The sequence below is a fragment of the Mercenaria mercenaria genome, chromosome 15, assembly GCF_021730395.1.
Source record: "Mercenaria mercenaria strain notata chromosome 15, MADL_Memer_1, whole genome shotgun sequence".
Taxonomy (NCBI): domain Eukaryota; kingdom Metazoa; phylum Mollusca; class Bivalvia; order Venerida; family Veneridae; genus Mercenaria; species Mercenaria mercenaria.
Genome location: NC_069375.1, coordinates 26140678 through 26162772, shown reverse-complemented (window position 1 = coordinate 26162772; position 22095 = coordinate 26140678). Strand labels below are relative to the sequence as shown.

Below are 22095 nucleotides of genomic sequence, written 5' to 3'. Positions count from 1 at the left end.
CAGTTCTTTTTTCCACCTGCCTTATGCAGCCACCTGCTTTATGCAGCCACCTGCCTTATGTAGCCACCTGCCTTATGTAGCCACCTGCCTTATGTAGCCACCTGCCTTATGCAGCCACCTGCCTTATGCAGCCACCTGCCTTATGTAGTCACTTACCTTATGTAGCCACCTGCTTTATGCAGCCACCTGCCTTATGCAGCCACCTGCCTTATGTAGCCACCTGCCTTATGCAGCCACCTGCCTTATGCAGCCACCTGCCTTATATAGTCACCAGCCTTATGCAGCCACCTGCCTTATGTAGCAACTTGCCTTATGTAGCAACTTGCCTTATGTAGCCACCTGCCTTATGTAGTCACTTACCTTATGTAGCAACTTGCCTTATGTAGCCACATTCCTTATGTAACCACCTGCCTTATGTAGTCACTTGTCTTATGTAGCAACTTGCCTTATGTAGCCACCTGCCTTATGTAGTCACCAGTTTTATTCAGTCAACTGCTTAGGTAGCGACCTGCCTTATGAAGTCACCTGCCTTATGCAGTCATCTGCCTTATGCAGCCACCTGCTTTATGAAGTCACCTGCCTTATGCAGTCACCTGCCTTATTGAGTCACCTGCATTATGTAGCCACTGCCTTGTGCAGTCAACTGCCTGATGTAGCCACCAGCCTCACGCAGTCACCTGCCTTATGAAGTCACCTGCCTTATGCAGTCAGCTGCCTTATGTAGCCACCTGCCTTATGCAGTCACCTGCCTTATGAGGTCACCTGCCTTATGCAGTCACCTACTTTATGCAGTCACCTGCCTTATGCAGTCACCCGCCTTATGAAGTCACCTGCCTTATGCAATCACCTGCCTTATGTAGCCACCTACCTTATGCAGTCATCTGCCTTATGAGGTCACCTACTTTATGCAGTCACCTGGCTTATGAAGTCACCTACTTTATGCAGTCACCTGCTTTAAGCAGCTACCTGCCTTATGCAGCGATAATGTGTCATTCTTTTGACTGGTAGCTTAATGATACTTCATTTAAAAGGACAGTTTATACTTTTACTTTAATACATCTCTTTAACATCTCTTCACACGATGGCTTGAGTAGAACAGTGCCAAAATGTAGAAACTTTTATCATTTATAATAAGTAAAATGAAACGGACACAGTTACTTGTAGAGAACCATTCAATAAAAGAACACTGGCTTGTTATCTAGTCACCTTAGATAACTGAAATACTGTCATTAACACATAAAAGGAAGTCATAATGAAATTTTCAAAATGACACCAGGTAACAGCCTGTTAACATCTAACAGCCAGTTTTTAAATCTGATTCACTCTGTACAGTCTAAGAAACTGACTTGGGGCAGTGTAATCAAACTTACAGCAACTTATTCAAAAGATACAACTGCCTAGCTTTCGTTGTTGTAGGACCAGTAATAAGGCAAAGTTTCTCTTTTTATATTTTCAACCCTTTGAAGAAGCCTCAGTCTAAATGTAACATGCAGGACATTCATGAATACATTTAACTATCTTCATAAAATCATGCTATTTTTTGATACGCTAAAGACTTACCTAATTTAAGCACATCATCAGAACCAAAGAATGCTTCAACAAAAGCTTGCCACATATTGTCAGTAAAGAGCTTGTCTAGAGCTAAGATATCCAGCAGAAATGCCCTGTCCTTCACAGCCAGCTGTAACAACGCTACCCTGAAATATAGCAACCTTCCTTTCTGAAAACAAATTAAGTAAGCGTATTGGTTGGAATGTGAAAAAAAATTGAAAGGAAACTTTCATAAAACAAGAGGGTCATGATGATGCTGGATCGCTTACCTGAGTAATATGAGCTACATGTTTCAGATGTTAAACTGATGCAAAAATATTAAGACAGTAGGTCAACAGGTCACAGTCATGGTCACTGAAAGGCGTCAGTTTTAAGATAGGTATGCAAAACTGTACATGTCATCAAAATTTCAAGGCTGTATCTTAAAACAAACAAGAAAGTAGGTTAGTAGGTCAAGCTCACAGTCATGTGACCCCTAATCACTTGGGGTCATCAGGTAATTATGATTAAACAGTCTTGGAAATATGATCTGATAATTTTTGAAGTATTTTTTCCTATATAACTCATATAACAAGTGACCGTCGGGTTGGGGCCTCTTTTCATCCCAGGGGCATAATTTGAACAATCTTGTTATTTCCACTAGGCAATGCTACATACCACATATCAAAGGCCTAGGCCTTGAACTTTCAGACAAGAAGATTTAAAAAAAAAATCCTATATAAGTCTATGTAAAAACTTGGGACCCCCAGGGCAGGGCCTCTATTCACCTCAAGGGCATACTTTGAATAATTTTGGTAGAGGACCACTAGGCAATGCAAAATACCAAATACTAAAAGCCTAGGCCTTGCAGTTTCAGGCAAGAAGAGTTTTAAAGTTTTTTCCTATACAAGTCTCTGTAAAACTTAGAACCCCCCTGGGTGGAGCCTCTCTTCAACAAAGAGGCATAATTTGAATAATCTTGGTAGAGGACCACTAGACAATGCAACATACCAAATATCAAAAGAATCGGCCTTGCAGTTTCAGACAAGAAGATTTTTAAAAAAAAATTCCTGTAGAAGTCTATGTAAAATTTAATACCCCCAGGGCCGGGCCTCTTTTCACCCCAGGGGTCTAATTTGAATAATCTTCATAGAAGACCATTAGATGATGTTACATGCAAAATATTGAGGCTCTATGCCTTGCGGTTATTGACTATATTTTTAAAGTTTTTCCTTTTGGTTGCCTTGACAACCAGAGTTCTGTGTGGAATTCAATTCTTTTTAAAGGGGAGCCAAGAATCATTCCTGTGAAGTTTCATCAAAATTACACAGGTGGTTTAGGAGGAGATTTTGTTAAAAGGAAAGTGTGGACAGCGGAAAAACGCCAGACAGTGAGTGATTACAATAGCCCACCGTAGGTCATTGGCTCAGGTGAGCTAAAAAGGTGAAATCACATACATTTTGAGGAGGGGAATGTAGCTTATTTTACCCACCAAGAATGGCTAAAAAACATTGAATTATGAACTTTTCCTTTAAGCCAGCAATTATAATGACTAAAGAATCAGTCTCTTATATAATTAAAAAGATAACTGTGTTTCTTCAGAGATCAAACTGGTGACCTCTGAGTCTAGTGGACCCTTATTAAGCCTATGTCATATCTTCAACTTTATTAATAAAACATATGGCACAGATTTTAAATCTATAACGTTTGATTCTAAAGTAAAGAACTGCACCCTTAAATTCCCATACAATTCAAACAAGAGTGTATGCCCTCAATGATGGCATGTCAAATTGTCTGTCCTGAGATCTCTGTGACACTGACCTTTGACCTACTGACTGACCTCAAACAATATAGGTGTCATCTACAACCTCAGGCAATGATCCTATAAAGTTAGTATGCCCCCTTTCAAAATAACAGAAAGTTTTGTGACTATAAGCCTAAGCCTTCATTAGTTAGTGAGTGGAAACTGTTTTCAGTCTCAAGGTCACTATGAACTTGACCTTTTAAGATAGAAGCCATCTATTGACAACAGGCAATCATCCTATGAAGTTTGATTATTGTAGGCCAAAGCATCCCATAACTACTGATCACAAACCATTTTCAGTCTGGAGATCACTGTGACCTTGAACTTTGCCATACTAACTCCAAAACAATAGGGGTCATCTACTAACCATAGGCAATCATCCTCTGAAGTTTGACCATTGTGAGACCAAGCATTCAATAGTCCCTGATCAGACTGCAAATGATCTACCGATGGACATAATGACCAACAGACAATAAACAAAACAATATATTCCCTTGAAAGGGGGCATAACAAAATTAAAGTTTTACTTTTGAATCTGTCCACAGAAGGCAGGCCTCCACTCTGAATCAATACCGACAATACTTCCTGGTTGTGTGATACAGGCCATACAATATTTGTATTTATCCACTGTGTCTACTATCTCTACACTCTCTAATGGCAGTTTCAGCTGGTAATAAGAAATGTTGATCTCTTCTTCTGTGAAGCACGAACTCTCCCAGTCCTCCTCTCCATCACCGAATGCTGAATCTTGTGGGGTAGATGCTTGCCCCTGTACAGAGTTCTCTTCATTTCTAAATATAGACATATATATTATAGTGGAAAACTATGTAGAGCAATAGTGCTGGTAAGACTGATCACTGTTGGTCAGAGACTGTTGCTGTATAGACTTAAATTTATGGAAAGACTGATCTAGCCAAGAATTTGCTACATTGTATTTAGAGGTTTGTTGAATGGTTTGCTGGTCAATAATCAAAACTATCTGCCCACAATTAAAAGTATGTTTAACTCACCTTAAAATTAAAAGTATGTTTAACTCAAAATTCCTTAAAATTCATCAAAAATTCATAACTCTTTCAAGTCTTTCACAGAATGAAATCAATCAACCTGTGTGTGCATAACAAAAAGTTGCAGTTAAACAGAAAACTGCTGGTGGTTTAACTTTTGATTTATTCAACGACCATCAAACAATTACATACAACACAAAATGTACTACGTAAAACCAATCTATGCTCCTCAAAACTGACATATAAAGATTATCATTCCAAAAGTTTCAACAGTTTGCCAAACTGTTACACCATTTACAGCAACAAAAATTGTTTTGTCTGTATTTTACGAAATCAACACTTCAAAACACCTTAATATAATATACTCATGTACACATGCTTCAGTCCTCACAGTTCACTGTGTTAACAGTTTCTGCTTAACCTTTATCAGGCTGAATATAATCATAGATGAATAGTAGGGATCATGTTTGTGTGAAAGGTGATTACACTCAGTTCCAAAAGAAAGTGTGCACTTAGTTTTCTGTTATTTTTTCTCGGTTATTTTCATGAAAACTTATAATGTTTGGTACCAAAATTTAAATCAGTTCGTAAACAAATTGGTGTGCATTTTAGATTTTGAGTTATACCGGAGAGTCAGTGTAAGAAAAAATGAAACAAAAACGTCGGGGAATTTTTTGAAATATTTAAACTTAAAAAGTGCACACTTTCTTTTGGAACTGAGTATAGTTAAACTCATACATATAATCTGATAACATACCTGAGTAAATCTTCCCTGGCATTTCTCACAGTCTCGGGTATCACAGAGTCATCTAGTTTATACACATTTGCCCATTTAGCTGCCTCCATAACTTCGTTGTAAAGAGCAAGTTGCTCAATCAGTTGTTCCTTCATGTAGTCATTATCCCCAACAGCTCCGCGTACCATCTCCTCCCAGCTGCCAGCTCCCATACCTTTCTAATTAAATAATTCAAATGTAAATACATAATTCATCATGAATTCATCCAAAGTATGGATTTAGCAGTTGTTCAATTAAGGAATTCTTTTTTCGTAAACACAGTAGTGGACTGGAACCATCTGGATAGTAGCATTGTACGTGGAGAGACTTAGGATTTAATTTAACCCTTACCCTGCTAAATATTTAAAATGGATCGGTTCATCATTCAATTTGGGCCATACCACTTATTATTCAAAGGGGTGTTCAGTGAAAAATTACTGACTGAATAGCGAACAGTGCAGACCATGATCAGACTGCACGGATGTGCAGGCTGATCTTGGTCTGCACTGGTCGCAAAGGCAGAATCACTTGCCGCCAGCAGGCTAAGGGTAAAAGCAAAACTAGAAAAACTTTGAATGTTGGCATAGTTTACATGAAATTAGAACGCGACAAAATAGTAATCTGCATCATGGTCTTTTCAAATATTATGATACATAAATAACATTTTTATTACCATTAACTTATTTGGGCAAGCATGTATTACCTACCTTACAGTAACACCTAATTTGTAACAGTATTTTTCAAGAATTGATGCTTTATTTTGCAAGATCCAGGTATAAACAATATGTCAATGTAAAGGTCTCTGAGGGTGGTAGCAAGATCTTTTTGATTATTAAGATTCCTTGAATAATGTCAAAATTGCCAAAAGTGTATCTTTCCCAGTAAAAATCAGGCAAATCAATGTTTCAAGAAAAAGTTGAAACTTTAAGAATTTTTTTTCAATGAAAATGTTATTTTTATGCAGACTAAAATATCCTGGAAGTTTTGAAACAATCAGTCCATTCACAAAATAAAATCAAACTTTATTAATTTATCATTATTATTAATAATTATTATTCATTATTTAAAACAGAAAAATTGGAGTCAAAAATAGCTGAAATTTACGAATGAAAATACCCCCATCAAAATCACCTATTGACGATAAATTCAAAATTGATCAAGATATTTTGAAAATTTCAAACATTCCTACTACCACCTTCGGAGTTCTTTGGAATTTACCTATAACATTAATGGTATTGCCTTGTATTTCATGAGAAATCAAGGAAAAACCTTGTTATGGAAAAGGTGAATCAAACAGTGGTTTCTTTTTATTTATGAAGCATATTTCATTCTTTCTACTTTTCAGACACTAGTCTTAAAGGTAATGTTAAACAATGACACTTTGACCCTTAGTATGCTGGACAAGACTGATTCTGCTTTTGCAACCTGTGTAGATCATGATTAGCCTGCACATCTGTGCAGTCTGATCAAGATCTGAACGGTTCGCTATTCAGTCAGTATCTTTTTCGTAACCACCCCTTTTAACAGTTAATGGTACTGTCCAAATTGAAAGATGGACAAGTTCATTATAGAAATTTAGCAGGGTAAGGTAAGGTAAGTTGCTAAAACACAAAGTGATCCAAACCAATTTGATGCATGTTTTCAGATTTTCCATGTATCAGTCTTTCTTCAGAAACAAGGCAGGAACAAGCTTTAAACTACTGGACACAAACTGAGTCTTTTGTGCAATGAAATTAATACAGCTGAAAATAGTTCCAGTTAAAATAATTTGACATTCTAAAAAATTCTAATTAAACAGTATTAAAACAAAAAAGTTCTGTACTGCCTGTAACATCTTACCTCTATATAGCGTTTGTGCAGCAGATACCTGAGAGCACCGACTAACCTTGCATTGGAAATATTTGGGCACTTCTCTGAAACATAATTTATACATGTATATATCTCCTAATAAACCTGCTCTTTTTACCAAGGTATATGTTTTTTTTTATCTCAATGATTCAAAACTAACATAAGTTTTTAAATACATCTATTGACACAACTGACAAAAACAGAAAATACGTTTTTAAATATTGGCATTAATAATTCAGCACAAAATGTGAATTCATTATCAATTAAGGTGTACCAATTTTTGTGAGTTGCCTTATAACATCAACCCATGAGAAAGACACCTCAATAAACAAGAGCTCGTCGAACACGAAATGCCCCTTTGATGCATTCAGTAATTGCACAAGGAACAGAAATTATTTGCTCACTGTAAACAAAAGTTTTACTGTTCTTGTTCAATGTGACCTTGACTTTTGACCTATTGACCTCAAAATCAACAGGGGTCATCAGCTGGTCATGATCAACCTCCCTATTAAGTTTCGTGATCCTAGGCCCAAGCGTTCTCAAGGTATCGTCCGAAAAGGGTTTAACTGTTCTGGGTCAATGAGACCTTGACCTTTGGCCTACTGACCTCAAAATCTATAGAGGTCATCTACTGGTCATGATCAACCTCCCTATCAAGTTTCATGATCCTAGGCCCAAGTGTTCTCAAGAAATTGTATGCACTCAAGAAATTGTCTGCAAACGGTTTAAATGTTCCCAGTCACTGTAACCTTGACCTTTGACCTACTGACCTCAAAATCAATAGGGGTAATCTGCTGGTCATGATGAACCTCTGCATCATCTTTCATGACCCTTGGCTCAAGCGTTCTCAAGTTATCGTCCAGAAACTGTTTAACTGTTCCTGGCCAATGTGACCTTGAACTTTGACCTAATGACCTCAAAATCAATAAGGGTCTTCTGCTGGTCATGACCAATCTCAGTATCAATTTTCCTGATCCTAGATCAAAGCGTTCTTGAGTTATCGCCGGGAAACCGTTTTACTGTTCCTGGTGACTGTGACCTTTGACCTACTGACCTCAAAATCAATAGGGGTCATCTGCTGGTGATAACCAACCTCCCTATCAACTTTCAGGATCCTAGGTCCAAGCAATCTTGAGTTATCATCCGGAAATCGTTTAACTGTTCCGGGTCACTGTGACCTTGATCTTTGACATACTGACCTCAAAATCAATAGGGGTCATCTCCTGGTCATGACCAACCTGAGCCTCCCTATCAACTTTCATGATCCTAAGCCCAAGCATTCTTGAGTTATCATCCGGAAACCGTTTAACTGTTCAGGGTCACTGTGACCTTGACCTTTGATATTCAGATCTCAAAATCAATAGGGGTCATCTGCTAGTGATGACCAACCTTCCTATCAACTTTCATGATCCTAGGCATAAGCGTTATTGAGTTATCATCCGGAAACGGATTGGTCTACATTCCGACCGACAGACAGACCTACCGACCGACATCTGCAAAACAATATACCCCTCCTTCTTCGAAGGGGGGCATAATAAATACACACTCATCTTGTCTTTAAAACCCACTAATTTCTGTCCCAACAAGACAGCATTTTAGCAAAACTATGAATCTGAGTACTCTGTTCATAATTGGAATCTGCATATCAAATATTTGGTGAACCCACATTTCATGGATAAAAATAGTCCACTGTTGCAGTTAAGAATTCAGTTACACAATTACATTCTTAAAATGATGATAATTTTGTGAAAGACAAATGGTAGGGATGTTGCTCTCATGCCACTATTTTTGGATATGCAAACTATGCCGAAATATGTACCTACTACAACATTCCATGAACAATAGACTTTAAATTAAATTCACAGACAGAGCATTTTTTCACTAATTAGGTTAATTCACTGGAGTGTTATTTCTTACATATATCACTGGTCAAAGTATGTATAGATTACCTTGAGGTATTTTATAAAGCTTCAGCAGTCTCACTGCCAGTTTACTGAGCGGTTTCTTCTGAAACTTTTCTCTCTTCACGCCCGTCACCTTTGGTATAGAATTCTGCACAAGCTCCAAGTCTGTTTCCTTATCACATAGATGGTCCAGATACTGGACAAGTGTCTCTTGATGCTCAGGAAACCCGCAGACATAAGTCTCAAGCAAGTTAATTTTATCCTGTAGTATCAATGGCAGCACTATTTCACTCATATCAAAATGGTGCTGAAGCCCGAGCTTGCCCGTACATTGTGCTGCCTCCTTGAATTTCTTATTGCTTACGAAATCACGAATCTTTGGAAGAAAATGATCGTTACCTTGGTAACAAAGGTGAAAACATCTTACTGCCATATCAAACATTGTCAAGTGATTTCTAGTACAAATATCATAAATTTGCATCTGAATGTCTTTGGAGATCAGCTTTTCAATATCCAGTCTATTTCTATTCATTTTACACCATTTATCAAACTCTTTCATAATCAGAAAGGACAATGTTGTAGTTTTAGCAGTATGGGTGTCCTTAGCTTTGTCTATTAAAAACACCACTAAAGCAAATGGATTAACTGACTTGGAGAACACATTAGACAAGTATTGCGCAATATCCCTATTTGACTTGTCCTTTCTGGTATCATCTGTCCACATCTGTTCTAAATGTGTAATAATTTGCTGCATTTCTGCTTCACTTTGTTGTACCGGCTTTTGTGCCAGTTTCTGAGCCAACCACTTTGCTGATATATCAGGATTTGCTGCACATACATCTTGAAAGTTGACAGTCTCTGATTTAAACTGTTTAGGAACGTAAGTTTTCGGCTTGACAACATACTGTTCTGTGCTTGATACAGTTTCTTCTTCCCAACCTGGTCCCTCATCTGTCTGAGCACCACTAGATTCAGGTAATAATTTATCAAAACTGCCTCCAATACCTTGTGGAGGTTTGCAAACTTCATCATTTTCATTTAATCTATTCATATCAGACTGTTTATTACCACTTTGTCCAGGACTTTTATTTCCCTGAGTATTAGGTGCCTGAATTTTTCTAGCCCTGCCTCTACCATATGAGCCAGACTTGTAAGATGAAGCAGGTCCTTTATTAACATTACCATGAGTACTAAATGATTGTGGAGTTTCTGATGTTGCTTTAACCTTGCCAGCACCAATTTCCTGCTGAAGTTTACCAGGTGCAAGACCTCTACCAAAACCTCTGCCAGCAGGTTTATACTGCGTTGCCTGTGCTGCAAGGTGATGACTCAGTGATTGTTTCTCAAAACCCTGTCTCACATTAGTTGGAACAGCATTCTTTTGAGCACCTGTTGTTCTCTCTGCCTCTGTAACATAAATATGAAGTACAGTATATTTACATGTATATATAAAGAAAAGTATTCTAAAAAAACTCCATCCATCTTTCAATTTGGGTAATACAATGTACCATTAACTGTTAAAAAGGGGTGTTTACCAAAAAGATACTGACAGAATGGCCAAAAGTGCAGATCATGATCAGACTTCACAGGTCGCAAAAGCATAATCAGCCGTGTCTAGCATGATAAGGGTTAAACAATTTTTTTGTAAGGTTTCAACAAGGAAGAATTGTGTGAAATTATTTTAAAATCAAGTAAACGTTTTTTTTTAACAATCTAAATAGAATGAAATCTTGTTTAAGACTCACATAGGACCATTTTGTGTAAAAATATCTTAAAGTCAGGGCAGCCGTAACTAACAAGAAGCCTTTAAAGTTTTCATTAGGCTGTGCCAAATTGATTTGTAGGTCTTCGGCATGTTGTTACCAAAACTTTCATCTTTGAAAAACAAAACCTGCTTGCTTATACAGAAAAAGAAATGGATTTTTTATTGTTCAGCAGATCAACAGCTGTCAGCAGCAAAATGATCAGCAAATGGATTTTAAACATTTCTTTACCTAAATAACATTATCATTATACCAGATTTATATAGTGCCCTTTTCATGATAAACACATTCAAAGGCGCTTTACATATGGCAAATGCAGCCTACCAGGGTGTGAAATTCATCCTCTACAAGTACAGAGCGATCTGACCAGAGGGACAGAGTGAGATAAAGCCCCTATACAGATAGAGAGGAATCATTTTTAGATACAAGCCTGTCCAGCTAACTTAGCCTAGCTCTTTGCGAATAGTCTGGTTCTTTTAAAGTGCCCGGTGTATAGCACCGATTCACGCGAAGCAGTCTTTCCTGGGATAAACCAGTACAGGCCTCTTAGTTAAGTGGGACAAACTCAAGAGCATCTCAGAAATTTCCAGTGCCTGGACCGGATTTGAACCCCGGACCTCTGGATTGACAGTCAAGCATGTTATCACTAGACCACCAGCCCACCAATGACCCAACCTGTTAAAAATATGGCCCTATACTGGGGTTGGGGATATTTCTTTTCTCCCAAAAGATAACAATATTATTATCACACCGGATAGACAGTGATTTACAACAAAAGCTCACCTTGAGCATGTTGAACTCTGGTGAGTTAACAACAGGTTATGGGCTTATTCAGATGCCCAAATTACTGTTTGATCATTTTTAATAGGCAATATCATACTGTTGTAACTATTTTTTCTTCTATTTTCTACTTCCAGTATTTTATATTATGGTTTAATATTTTGCCTAGTATATAAAATCAACTGATGACTATGAAAAGTTCATACAGCAGGAATGAGCTGTAATTTGATAAAATCCTAACCTGTTTTCTGAACAGCAACAGGTTCTGGAACAAACTGGCTTGCTTCATGATCATATGCCATGCCCGGATTGACAGCTGATGAAAGCACAAAACCATCAGTGTCGGAGTCTGAATCAGAGTAGAGGTCCTCGTACATGATTCTCCGTGTATGTTGACCTCTGTCACGCTGCCTGTCTTTTCTTTTATGCTTGTTTACAGCTGGAAATAGACAAAAACATAATTATGGTCTTCAAATTTTTGAATTAAGAATTTAACTGATTAACAACGAGCTTCGTTCAATTACCGCTTGACGCCCCCGGTGGCATCCTTGTCGATACAAAGCAACCTAAGTCCAAAACGGGGTCAAGTTCAAGGTCAAACTGAGGTCAGGTGATGTCTGAAGATGAGGTTACATCTGCATTAGTATCAAGTCATTCTAGTAAGGGGTATTGATGCTAGACGAAATGGTCCCATTTGGTTAACCAAGAGATGGCCCATATAAAGCAACCTAAGTCCAAAATGAGGTCAAGGTCAAACTGAGGTCAGATGATGTCTGAAGATGAGGAATGGTCACAGGTTACATCTGTATTAGTATCAATTCATTCTTGTAAGCGGTATTGAATGATGCCAGACAGAACGGTCCCATTTGGTTAACCAAGAGATGGCCAGTATGAAGCAACCTAAGTCCAAAATGAGGTCAAGGTCAAACTGAGGTCAAGTGATGTCTGAAAATGACGATTGGTCACAGGTTATGTCTGCATCAGTATCAAGTCATTCTAGTAAGGGGTATTGATGCTAGACGAAACGGTCCCATTTAGTTAATCTCGTACGGATGGACGAACGAACGAACCGACAGGACGATCACTGTATGCCTCCCGCATCAGTAGATGCCGGGCCATAAAAAATAAAATCTGCAGGGAGCTCTCACACAAAAAAAACAAACAACAATTATGGCAACTTTATGACAATTAATTACAGCTCATCCCCGGCAATTGTCATATACACTGGTAGTACAGTACATAACAATACACACACAAGTATTTTGCAGGGATCGAATTTAACTTTTTTCCACTAGCAAATTTTTGCTAGTGCCATTTTTTTTCACTAGCAAAATGAAGGGTTCGACTAGCAATTATTTAAAAGCGGTCAGTTATTTTATCTACCGACAATAAATAAATATTGACTTGTTTTGTTGTTGTTTGGTTTTATATAAATAAAGTTCATGGTCCATACAGGCCAGGGACTTTTTGGTTTCGAAAGTACGATACTAACCATAGTACTCGATGATTCTTTGAATTTCTGGCTGGACTCGGAAGTTTTAGGTTTTTTTCAGGTCACTGCCCAGAGTGTTTCTAGCATTTACGGTCTCCGCGGGCCTTTTTGCAAGAAACTTATTTTCCTATCCATTTCTACAGAACTTTGCGAATCACCGACCAAAACGAAAATAAAAATTGTCTAGACACTTACTTAGAAAATCTAAAAATTACATTTGTATAAAGCGACAAGCGTCTACAAGCAGTCATTTGATTACTGGTACATTAACTATCCCAAAGGAGTTTTTAAAGAGAAAAGGACAGCTTGTGCGATTTCCAAGATTTTCGAATGTGATTGCGAAAATATTTGAGTGCCATGATTTTCTACTTGCATTTTTTATTCTTACTCGAATTTCGCGAGTTAGCAACCGCTAAATTCAATCCCTGATATTGACTACTGGACCTCTAACAACTTGAATTCCTAAAATGAAAGTAGAATTTTGGATTTAGTGGTTTATATTCATTTAAAGGTCAGACCAATGTGCTGCAATTTTAAATAATGCCATCTCCATTTATACCAAGTCATAGTAAAATTAATTAAATCACCGGTTTCAACAGCACAATATGAATATGAATATCCAAATATTGTGTATCCGGATTCTGTAATACATTGTTCAGATAATTACCATTCAATACAGTTTCGATTCTGAGGAAATGCCTTTCCGACGCTTGCACTGATTTGTCTATGCACACCTTCTTCTTTAATGAAGCACTATCTCTAAGGAATACGTATAGCAAGTGAAAACAAATGATCATTTCGGGCCAAAAGTTCCCGTGATTTGTTGTTGTTGTTGTTGTTTTGTGAAGACGAGGGCTAAAACCCGTGACCGAGACGGAATGGCATTTCACCCCATAACAATTCACCGGATTATCTCACCCTAAAATTTCTTTTTTTTATTTATTTATTTTATTTTTATTATTATTATTATTATTTTTTTTTTTTTTTTTTTTTGGAAAAGACGTTTCACCCCATTTTTATATTCTGACGTGTAATGTTAGTTTTTGTAACAATTTTAAAGCAGCATGCCTCCAGATTTGGCTAAAAAATAATCTTTCTTTCAAATTGAAGTTTTGTCATATTATGAACATTAGGGCCATTAGAATATTTTTGTTTCTAAAATATTTTAAAAGTTCCAAATCAAGAAAAAAATATGACCGCGCAGGGAATCGAACCCCGGACCGCCGCGGCAATAAAGAAATTTTCCCGTCGTCGTAACCAATAGCTGAAGTAGTGAATAATGACTTCAAACTATAGATATTTATAATCAAGACAGTTTACCTGGAGTAAAAGCGTGACAAACGTTTTTCGATTTGTATAGTAAAAAGTAGTAAAAACAGCAAATTCTCATGTGTTTCCGTAACATAAAGTTTATTAAGTGTCACCGATGGCAATGATGTAATTTATACGTCAGATACCGAAAAAGCGAATTGTTTAAATGATTACTTTGTATCTACAGTTGATGACTCACGAACAAACCTTCCAGACTTTTTCCCAGAAACTAATAACGTCTTACAGGATTTTCATATTCAAGAACAAGAAATTATTGATATCTTATCTTCTCTCGTTTTAAATAAAACATCTGGGCCCGATGAAATAAGTCACAGAATGTTAAAAGAATGTAAAGACTCAATTTGTAAGCCATTGTGTATTCTCTTTAATAGGTCGTTATCCGAAAGAAAATATCCCGCAATCTGGAAATTGGCCTAGTTATGCCGCTTTTTAAGAAAGGTAATAAAAATATAGTCCTTCAAACTATAGACCCATATCTTTAATCAGATGTGTTGATAAGGTTATGGAAAGAGTTATGTTTAAACACATTTACAACCATCTATTTGCTAATAAGTTAATTTACGAGAGGCAATCAGGTTTTTACCAGGGCACTGTACTGTATATTAGCTGTTACACATTTATCACCAAATCTGTTACTCTTTCGATTATAAAATTTCAACATGTATGGGTTTTTTTGTGACATTTCAAAAGCTTTTGACCGTGTCTGGCATGATGGATTACTTTTTTAACTAAAACAAAACGGAATTAAAGGGCAAATTTTGCAATGGATTCAAGATTATCTAAGTAATCGCAATCAAAAGGTATTTGTAGGTTCTTCTTATTCTGATTGTAAGTATGTCACTGCAGGTGTTCCACAGGGCTCTGTACTTGGGCACTTATCATTTTTAAACTATGTCAATGACATTGCAGACAACCTAATTAGTGTAACACGGCTCTTTGCAGACGACAGTTCTCTCGCAGTTTCCACCTCTGATATTGCTTCTATGGAAAGTACATTAAATGACGACTTAAATAAAATAGCTGAATGGTCCAAGCGCTGGTTAGTAACTTTTAATCCGAATAAAACAGAAGTGGTATTTTTACACTCGGATCTGAAGTTAAACCTTCTCTTTACTTTTATAATGTTCTTCTTAATTATGTTGACAGTCATAAACATTTAGGAGTTACTTTTAGATCAGAGGGTAAATGGCACGATCATATCAATAATATACTTTCATCTGCCTCAAAAATTCTAGGGTCAGTGAGGGCATTAAAGTTCAAACTAAAAAGAAAAACGTTAAATCAGATTTATATATCCTACATGAGACCTGTTCTAGAATACGCATCAATAGTCTGGGATGGCTGTGCAGATTACGAAAAACATTCTCTTGAAAAACTCCAATATGAGGCTGCACGTATTGTCACAGGTCTTACGAGGTCTGTTTCTATCGAACGTCTTCTTAATGAAATTGGTTGGGTATCTCTGTTCGATAGACGAAACATTCAGAAACTTGTTACCATGTATAAAGCCAAACATCGTACATTACCTATTAAATCTAATTCCAGATACAGTTGCCAATGATGTGCCCTATCTTCTAAGAAACAGGAATGATTATATAACAGTTGCTCGTCGTTCGCAAATTTTTGCTAACTCGTTTATTCCATCAGCTTCTTCTTTATGGAACGATTTAGAATCCGATATAAGAGAGTCATCCGCGATTCATATTTTTAAATCAAAACGTAAACTAAAATAGAAACCTCCATTTGTACCTACATATTTTTGTATTGGCGAAAGGCTGTACTCGGTTTTCCATGCTCAAATGTATAATAAATGCAGTAATTTAAATGCTGATTTATATAGAAATCATTTGAGAGACAATGCTGCATGTGATTGTGGTCAAGATATTGAAGATGCTGAACATTTTCTCATTAAATGTAAACATTATGCTTGACAGAGAATACAGCTTTTTAATGCCACACGTATTTTTCATCCACTGAATACGCGTACTCTTTTGTTTGGAGATGAAAATTATACTGAAGAAGAAAATTCACTAATATTTTAGAAGTACAAAATATATCAAACATACAAATCGTTTTCGTTAAGATATCTGATTGCTGCCGTATTATATAAACTTAATGCAGTTGTACCTCACTCCAAGTTACGACCCAAGACTCTCGACTCTCCCTCCTTATATTTCCATCTATTTCACTTTCTCTTAATTTCTACATTTAAGTCATTCTACTTTTTCTCCAACATTGTTGTTATTCATTTCGCTTAACTTTGTTCTCTTCCAATTACATTTTTTTTTTATAAGAATACAATGCAATCAATAACATAAAATTTTCCTTTAAATATACCTTCGGGGACGGACCGAACTACTAATGTTATATGGACTTGTGGTCCAACCCTTTTGCCTTTCTTAGAATGTTTTGTATATTTTCTGTATATGTACATTGTATATGTTGTCATAAAAAGATAGGAATAAAATATGTTTAAATTAAATCATAAAGTTTGTCAGTAATTAAGTTTTAAAGCCTTCTTAAGAAATATATAGCATTTATTTCAAGATAACAAAAAAATAAATTTTTTTGTTGTTGAACGATCTGGAGGCATGCTACTTTAACGGCACAGGGTAAACGCAGACCACAAAGGGAAAGAGGGGTGCAGGCTAGTAGAGCTATATAGGGGATCCACAAAGAATATACTAGGTATTGGAAAATGCAGACCACATGGACTATGTTGCTCATTAACAGCACATTAATGACTATAGATCTGTGCTGATGATTCAAATTTCGTGTAGTTATTTCAAATTAACCCAAACTTGCATGGTAAATTTATCATAATTATATTTAACAATTAGAGAGAACAAATTATTTATTGTTTATTTTCAAAAATATGTGAAAATTAATTAAAATATTTCTAAGTTAACTAATTTAATGTTCTGCTGTTATAAAGCGACAATTGAAAAAAAAATTGCATCTCGTTAAAAAATCAAAGTTTGTTTGTTTTTTATATAGTTCGTATTTATCATATCATCTATCCTTTTCAGAATATATATATTTCAATCGAGTGCTGATAACCGTTTGCTCATTATATTTGATTACTGCGATAATAACAAGTAAAATGAAAAACTTATTTAATCTTTTTAGTTAAAAGATTAAATGAGTAGATCAATTATTATCAGATTTTTTTAGTTACAAATTGAGCTTTAAAGGCAAGTATAAGATTTAAGCAATTTATTAAATTTTATCTTTACTCTGTATGCTTTAATACATTGATATCTGTGATTTATTACAATATTTTTCTGGAATCCTAAGAATGGCTTTAGTGATAGGACATATATAGTCAGACAAAACATTTGTCTCAGTATTTAGATAGAGAGCGTGCTTTTGCATACCCAGGATATAATGTGTCTCAGTTTGATTGTATTTCGGTTATTTTTTAATTTGCTCCAATGTTCTCGGTGAGTATATTAATTTAGTATTTAAATTAATAATAAATATTGTTCATATTATGGAAATGGCAACGACATCAGCACAGAACTCTTTGAAGCTGAATATTCTAGTATATTTTGTCTGAAGACACATCTTCGCATGGCTCAGCTCATAGTTCTTATGAACTCAGTAGTAAATTGTAATTGTTGATCTGTTTCGTGGTTAATTGACAGAAACTTGGGTATTTATATAGTCTGCTGTCAACATACTTGTTTTAAATTTATGGTTAATTGAGAAAAATGTCAAAGTTTTAAAGCTGCATCAACATATTAAAATGATTGCATTTATATTACTTAGTATTGGCTGAATATAACATGATAAAATTTGATAAATAAAGTACATTAAAAAAGGATTTGAACTTAAAAGGCTTTAATTTATAGACATATTAATTGCATCTTTTTATATTATCTTAAGTCTTAGTTGTCATAAAATGTTCGAATAAACAAATACAAAATAAACGGATTATCTAATCTACTAATTGATTAGAGGTGCTAATTCTCATTTATTCATTATCGGATGTTTAATCCAAGGAGTTTACTGAATGATACATTTTGGCTATCAAGTTTAGTTATAAAAGAAATACACCAGTATTTTGTGAAAGTTTTATCTTTGTAGCTATATAATGCAGCTATATTCATAAATTATAACATTTTGGGTACATTTTAACTTATTACTTGGGTACGTCTTAACTTTCCTGAGTATATTTTGATACTGTTCCATTGATACTATAGTAGGATTATTATGACCATTCAGTATATTTACATGTGTAATAGCCTCATATAAACTCTTGATGCACTTTTTATTTGGTTTTACTCATACTTGTACAATATAGTATGCACACATGTACATATGAGGCTCTAATACATAACAAGAGTGCCAAAATGTCACAATATACGTCCGTCACAGCAAATTTCATTACACTTGCACCTGTATTTGCAAATGAAATTTTAATTTTGTGGTTGTGTAGTAATTATTGTAATTCTTTTGTTTTTTTAAGTCCACAAAAATTCCTTACCAGGTAGAGATACCTTAAAATACACCTAACATTTGAAAGTAACATTTATGTTGTACCACAGAAAAGTGGTCTTGGGTTTTCCCTACGGTCAATTATAAAAATGTTAAAATATAAGTTCTTTATAGTAACAACTAAGGGAAGTTAATCTAAAAAGAAAAAAAAAATCCCCCCCCAACCCACAAAAAAAAATTCTAAGTCCACACAAAAAATCCTTAATAGATAGAGAAATGCACCTTAAAATTGGATGTAACATGCATGTTGTACTACAAAAAAGGGGTCTCGATTTTTCCTTACGACTAGTAATGAAAAAGTTACAATATAAGCTATTTATAGTAACAACAAAGGGAAGTAATTCTAAAGAAGGAACCTGCGCATGACACTCCGTCTCATGATGGTGTTCAATTGTGCCAAGTTACATCAAAATCCCTCCATGCATGAAGAAGAAATGCTCTGGACAAAGCCATTCTTGTATCTGACCTTTGGCCTCTAAGTGTGACCTTGACCTTAGACCTAGGGACCTGGTTCTTGCGCATGACACTCCGTCTCATGATGGTGTACAATTTTGTCAAGTTACACAAAATCCCTCCATGCATGAAGAAGAAATGCTATGGACAAAGTCATTCTTGAATCTGAACTTTGACCTCTAAGTGTGACCTTGACCTTAGACCAAAGGACAAGGTTCTTGCGCATGACACTCCGTCTCATGATGGTGAACAATTGTGCCAAGTTTAATGAAAATCCCTACATGCATGAAGAAGATATGCTCCGGACAAAGTCTGTGGACGCCGCCCGCCCGCCAGGGGCGTTCCCGTTATACGTCCCGTTTTTCAAACGGGCGTATAAAAAATACATATTTAAAACTTGACAGACACTGATTTGTCTACTCTAATTCAACTGTCCTATCCTGTTCAATTAATTTTGAATAGTAAACTGGACGATTGTGTGACCAATTAACACCTACAGTCAATGTGCTAGAATATAATCCCTTTGTCTACGTGTTAATTATATTATATTATATATTCACTGTATTGATATGCTTATGAACATAAACTGCGATCCCACCCAGAGTATAACAAAATGTTTTTTTTATTAAGGAAAATGTTGAGACATTTATGTAATGACCAGAGTATAACAACATATGTTTGTTTATTAAGGAAATTGTTGAGACATTTATGTAATGACCAAATGCCTTTACATGTATCCCAGAGTATAACAAAATATGTTTGTTTATTAAGGAAATTGTTGAGACATTTATGTAATGACCAAATGCCTTTACATGTATCCCAGTCAGAGTATAACAAAATATGTTTGTTTATTAAGGAAATTATTGAGACATTTATATAACGACCAAATGTCTTTATATGTATAGGTGTGTGCATGTGCGCATGTATTCATGTGCATGTATGTATATGTATATGTGTGTGTGTATGTACATGTGCAAAGTTTTAGTTTTTAAATTGTTTTGGAATATGATTTTTCGGTACTCTCCCGTGTCTGCTTTTTGTACACTATGAGCTTGAAATTTGTTAACAATTGTTTGCCTCATGGTGTCAATACCTTGACCTGAGTGAAATATGTATATTTGTATTTGTCAAATCTCCTAGGCCATGGAGCCTTTTTTGATGTATGTCATGCTGCTTACTGACCAATCACAAAAATAGGCGGGTTAGAAATATGTTTTCTACATGTTAATTAGATTGTAATATTGTATATAATGTTGTCAAATCCCCTGGACCATGAAGCATTTTTTTGATGTGTGTCATGGTGCTTACTGATCAATCACAAAAGTAGGAGATTCGAACCCGGGGCCTTTCGCTTACTGGACGAACTCTTTTGACAGAACTACCCGGTCCCTTACACATTTTATCCACTTCAAACAAAGTTTGAATTTTAGAGAACGGCATTCATTTTTCTCGTTAGTTATCATAAGGGCAATGACTGTGAATTTAAAGGCTAAAATAACTTTAAAAGAGATATGTAAGATTAGAATTTTAATCAAATAAACATCATAATTTGGTTCAGGAAATACATGCTGTTTTGCTTCCATTGAAGTGCATGTCTAACTAACAATTTTAACTTGAAAGCAATGATGTCTACAAAAGGAAACACTAAGTTACAGGGAGTTTTGTTGCATATGTTTTATATTGAAACATTATTTTAAATGTTCTGCTGGCGATTTTTGTTTATTTGTATGTTTGTCTACTTGCTTTACATGAATTAAATATTTTGAACCATACTTCAAAACTTTCTATTTCAAGGTAATTAATTATTTTGAACAAAATTGCATTAAACGTTGCAGTTTCCTGGTGTAAGTGTAACCTATGTATATAAGAAAAAATATACGAATTCAGATTGCACTAACCAGTTCCAGTTAAATGAAACTACTACATCGTTATTTCATCCGCAGACGTGTCCACTTGATAGTTTTCAAGGCCACATAAACGGAAAAAAGAGACAAATCAGGCTAATAATCATTTTGTTGTATGTTACATAACGTTGACAATCCTACTAAGTCATATTGTACGGTAGGATACGTCACAATATGGAACTTAAATGATATGTATAAATGTTGGAATTTCCGACATCTATAAAAAGTAACCAATTGACGCATGCGCATTTTGCAACCATGCGCGGCCTGCTGTCGTTATCCCTTTCATAGTGGTAGTTTCTGTAAATCTGACAGAATTTCCATAGATTACAAGGAATATATTCGTAGTGTATTGTTAAAAAATCTGTATAGTACATTATCACTACATATTCTTGATTTCCATTCGAAATCATTGTTCATTTTAACTGCCTTTTAACAGTTGTTTTCCATCTATTATCATTAAGGAAAGAGCCATCATGTACATAATTAGACAACACATTACATAAGCCATATTTCCCTAAGACTCTATATATGTCTGGCATGAACCCTTTACTTTTTCATGGGTTATTTATGTACGATATAAGTCTTTGGCTAAATACTTTTTTAATGTTATACTTAGAGTTAAGTAAGCATAACTGACCGAAAAGTAAAAGTTTGCTTTTGTCTGTAAGAATTGTTATATGTAAAATACCAAGACAGCTCAAAGCTATATCAGTGCGAGTATATTTAGGTAGTCCTTGTATGAATTTGACGCACTGCGCGTTGGCTCTTTCCAACATTGTGATATGTGATTCTGTTAAAGTATTCCATACCTCGCTGCTGTAGAGAGCTTTGGGAAAGGCAACTGATTAATATATTTTCTTTGACGTAAGCGGGTTAAAGCGATTGCTATTAACTCCACAATCCACAAGACTAAAGAATGATTTTCGCAACTTATTGCAGCATTCACGTACATTATGGTCTAATGACAAGTTCTTTTCACAGTTTTTTCCAAGGTGGATGTAGT

At 35.6% G+C, this 22095-nt stretch overlaps 1 protein-coding gene across 2 annotated transcripts in view; it reads right to left on the bottom strand.

Moving 5' to 3' along the window:
• Nucleotides 1-14078, bottom strand: part of LOC123549312 (exonuclease mut-7 homolog) — a 29377-nt gene extending 15299 nt beyond the window's left edge. The window contains exons 1-7 of one of the 2 annotated variants that reach the window (XM_045337290.2): nt 13568-14078; nt 11650-11847; nt 8911-10272; nt 6953-7026; nt 5096-5292; nt 3862-4125; nt 1561-1697 (exon numbers count right to left, since the gene is read on the bottom strand). In XM_045337290.2, coding sequence (XP_045193225.2) covers nt 1561-1697; nt 3862-4125; nt 5096-5292; nt 6953-7026; nt 8911-10272; nt 11650-11847; nt 13568-13697 — 2362 coding nt within the window. In that variant the 5' untranslated portion in view covers nt 13698-14078. Of the gene's footprint in view, nt 1-1560; nt 1698-3861; nt 4126-5095; nt 5293-6952; nt 7027-8910; nt 10273-11649; nt 11848-12900; nt 12991-13567 lie in introns of those variants that run through there. The other variant, XM_053524835.1, reaches the window with a different exon arrangement.
• Between the last annotated feature and the right edge of the window lie 8017 nt (nt 14079-22095).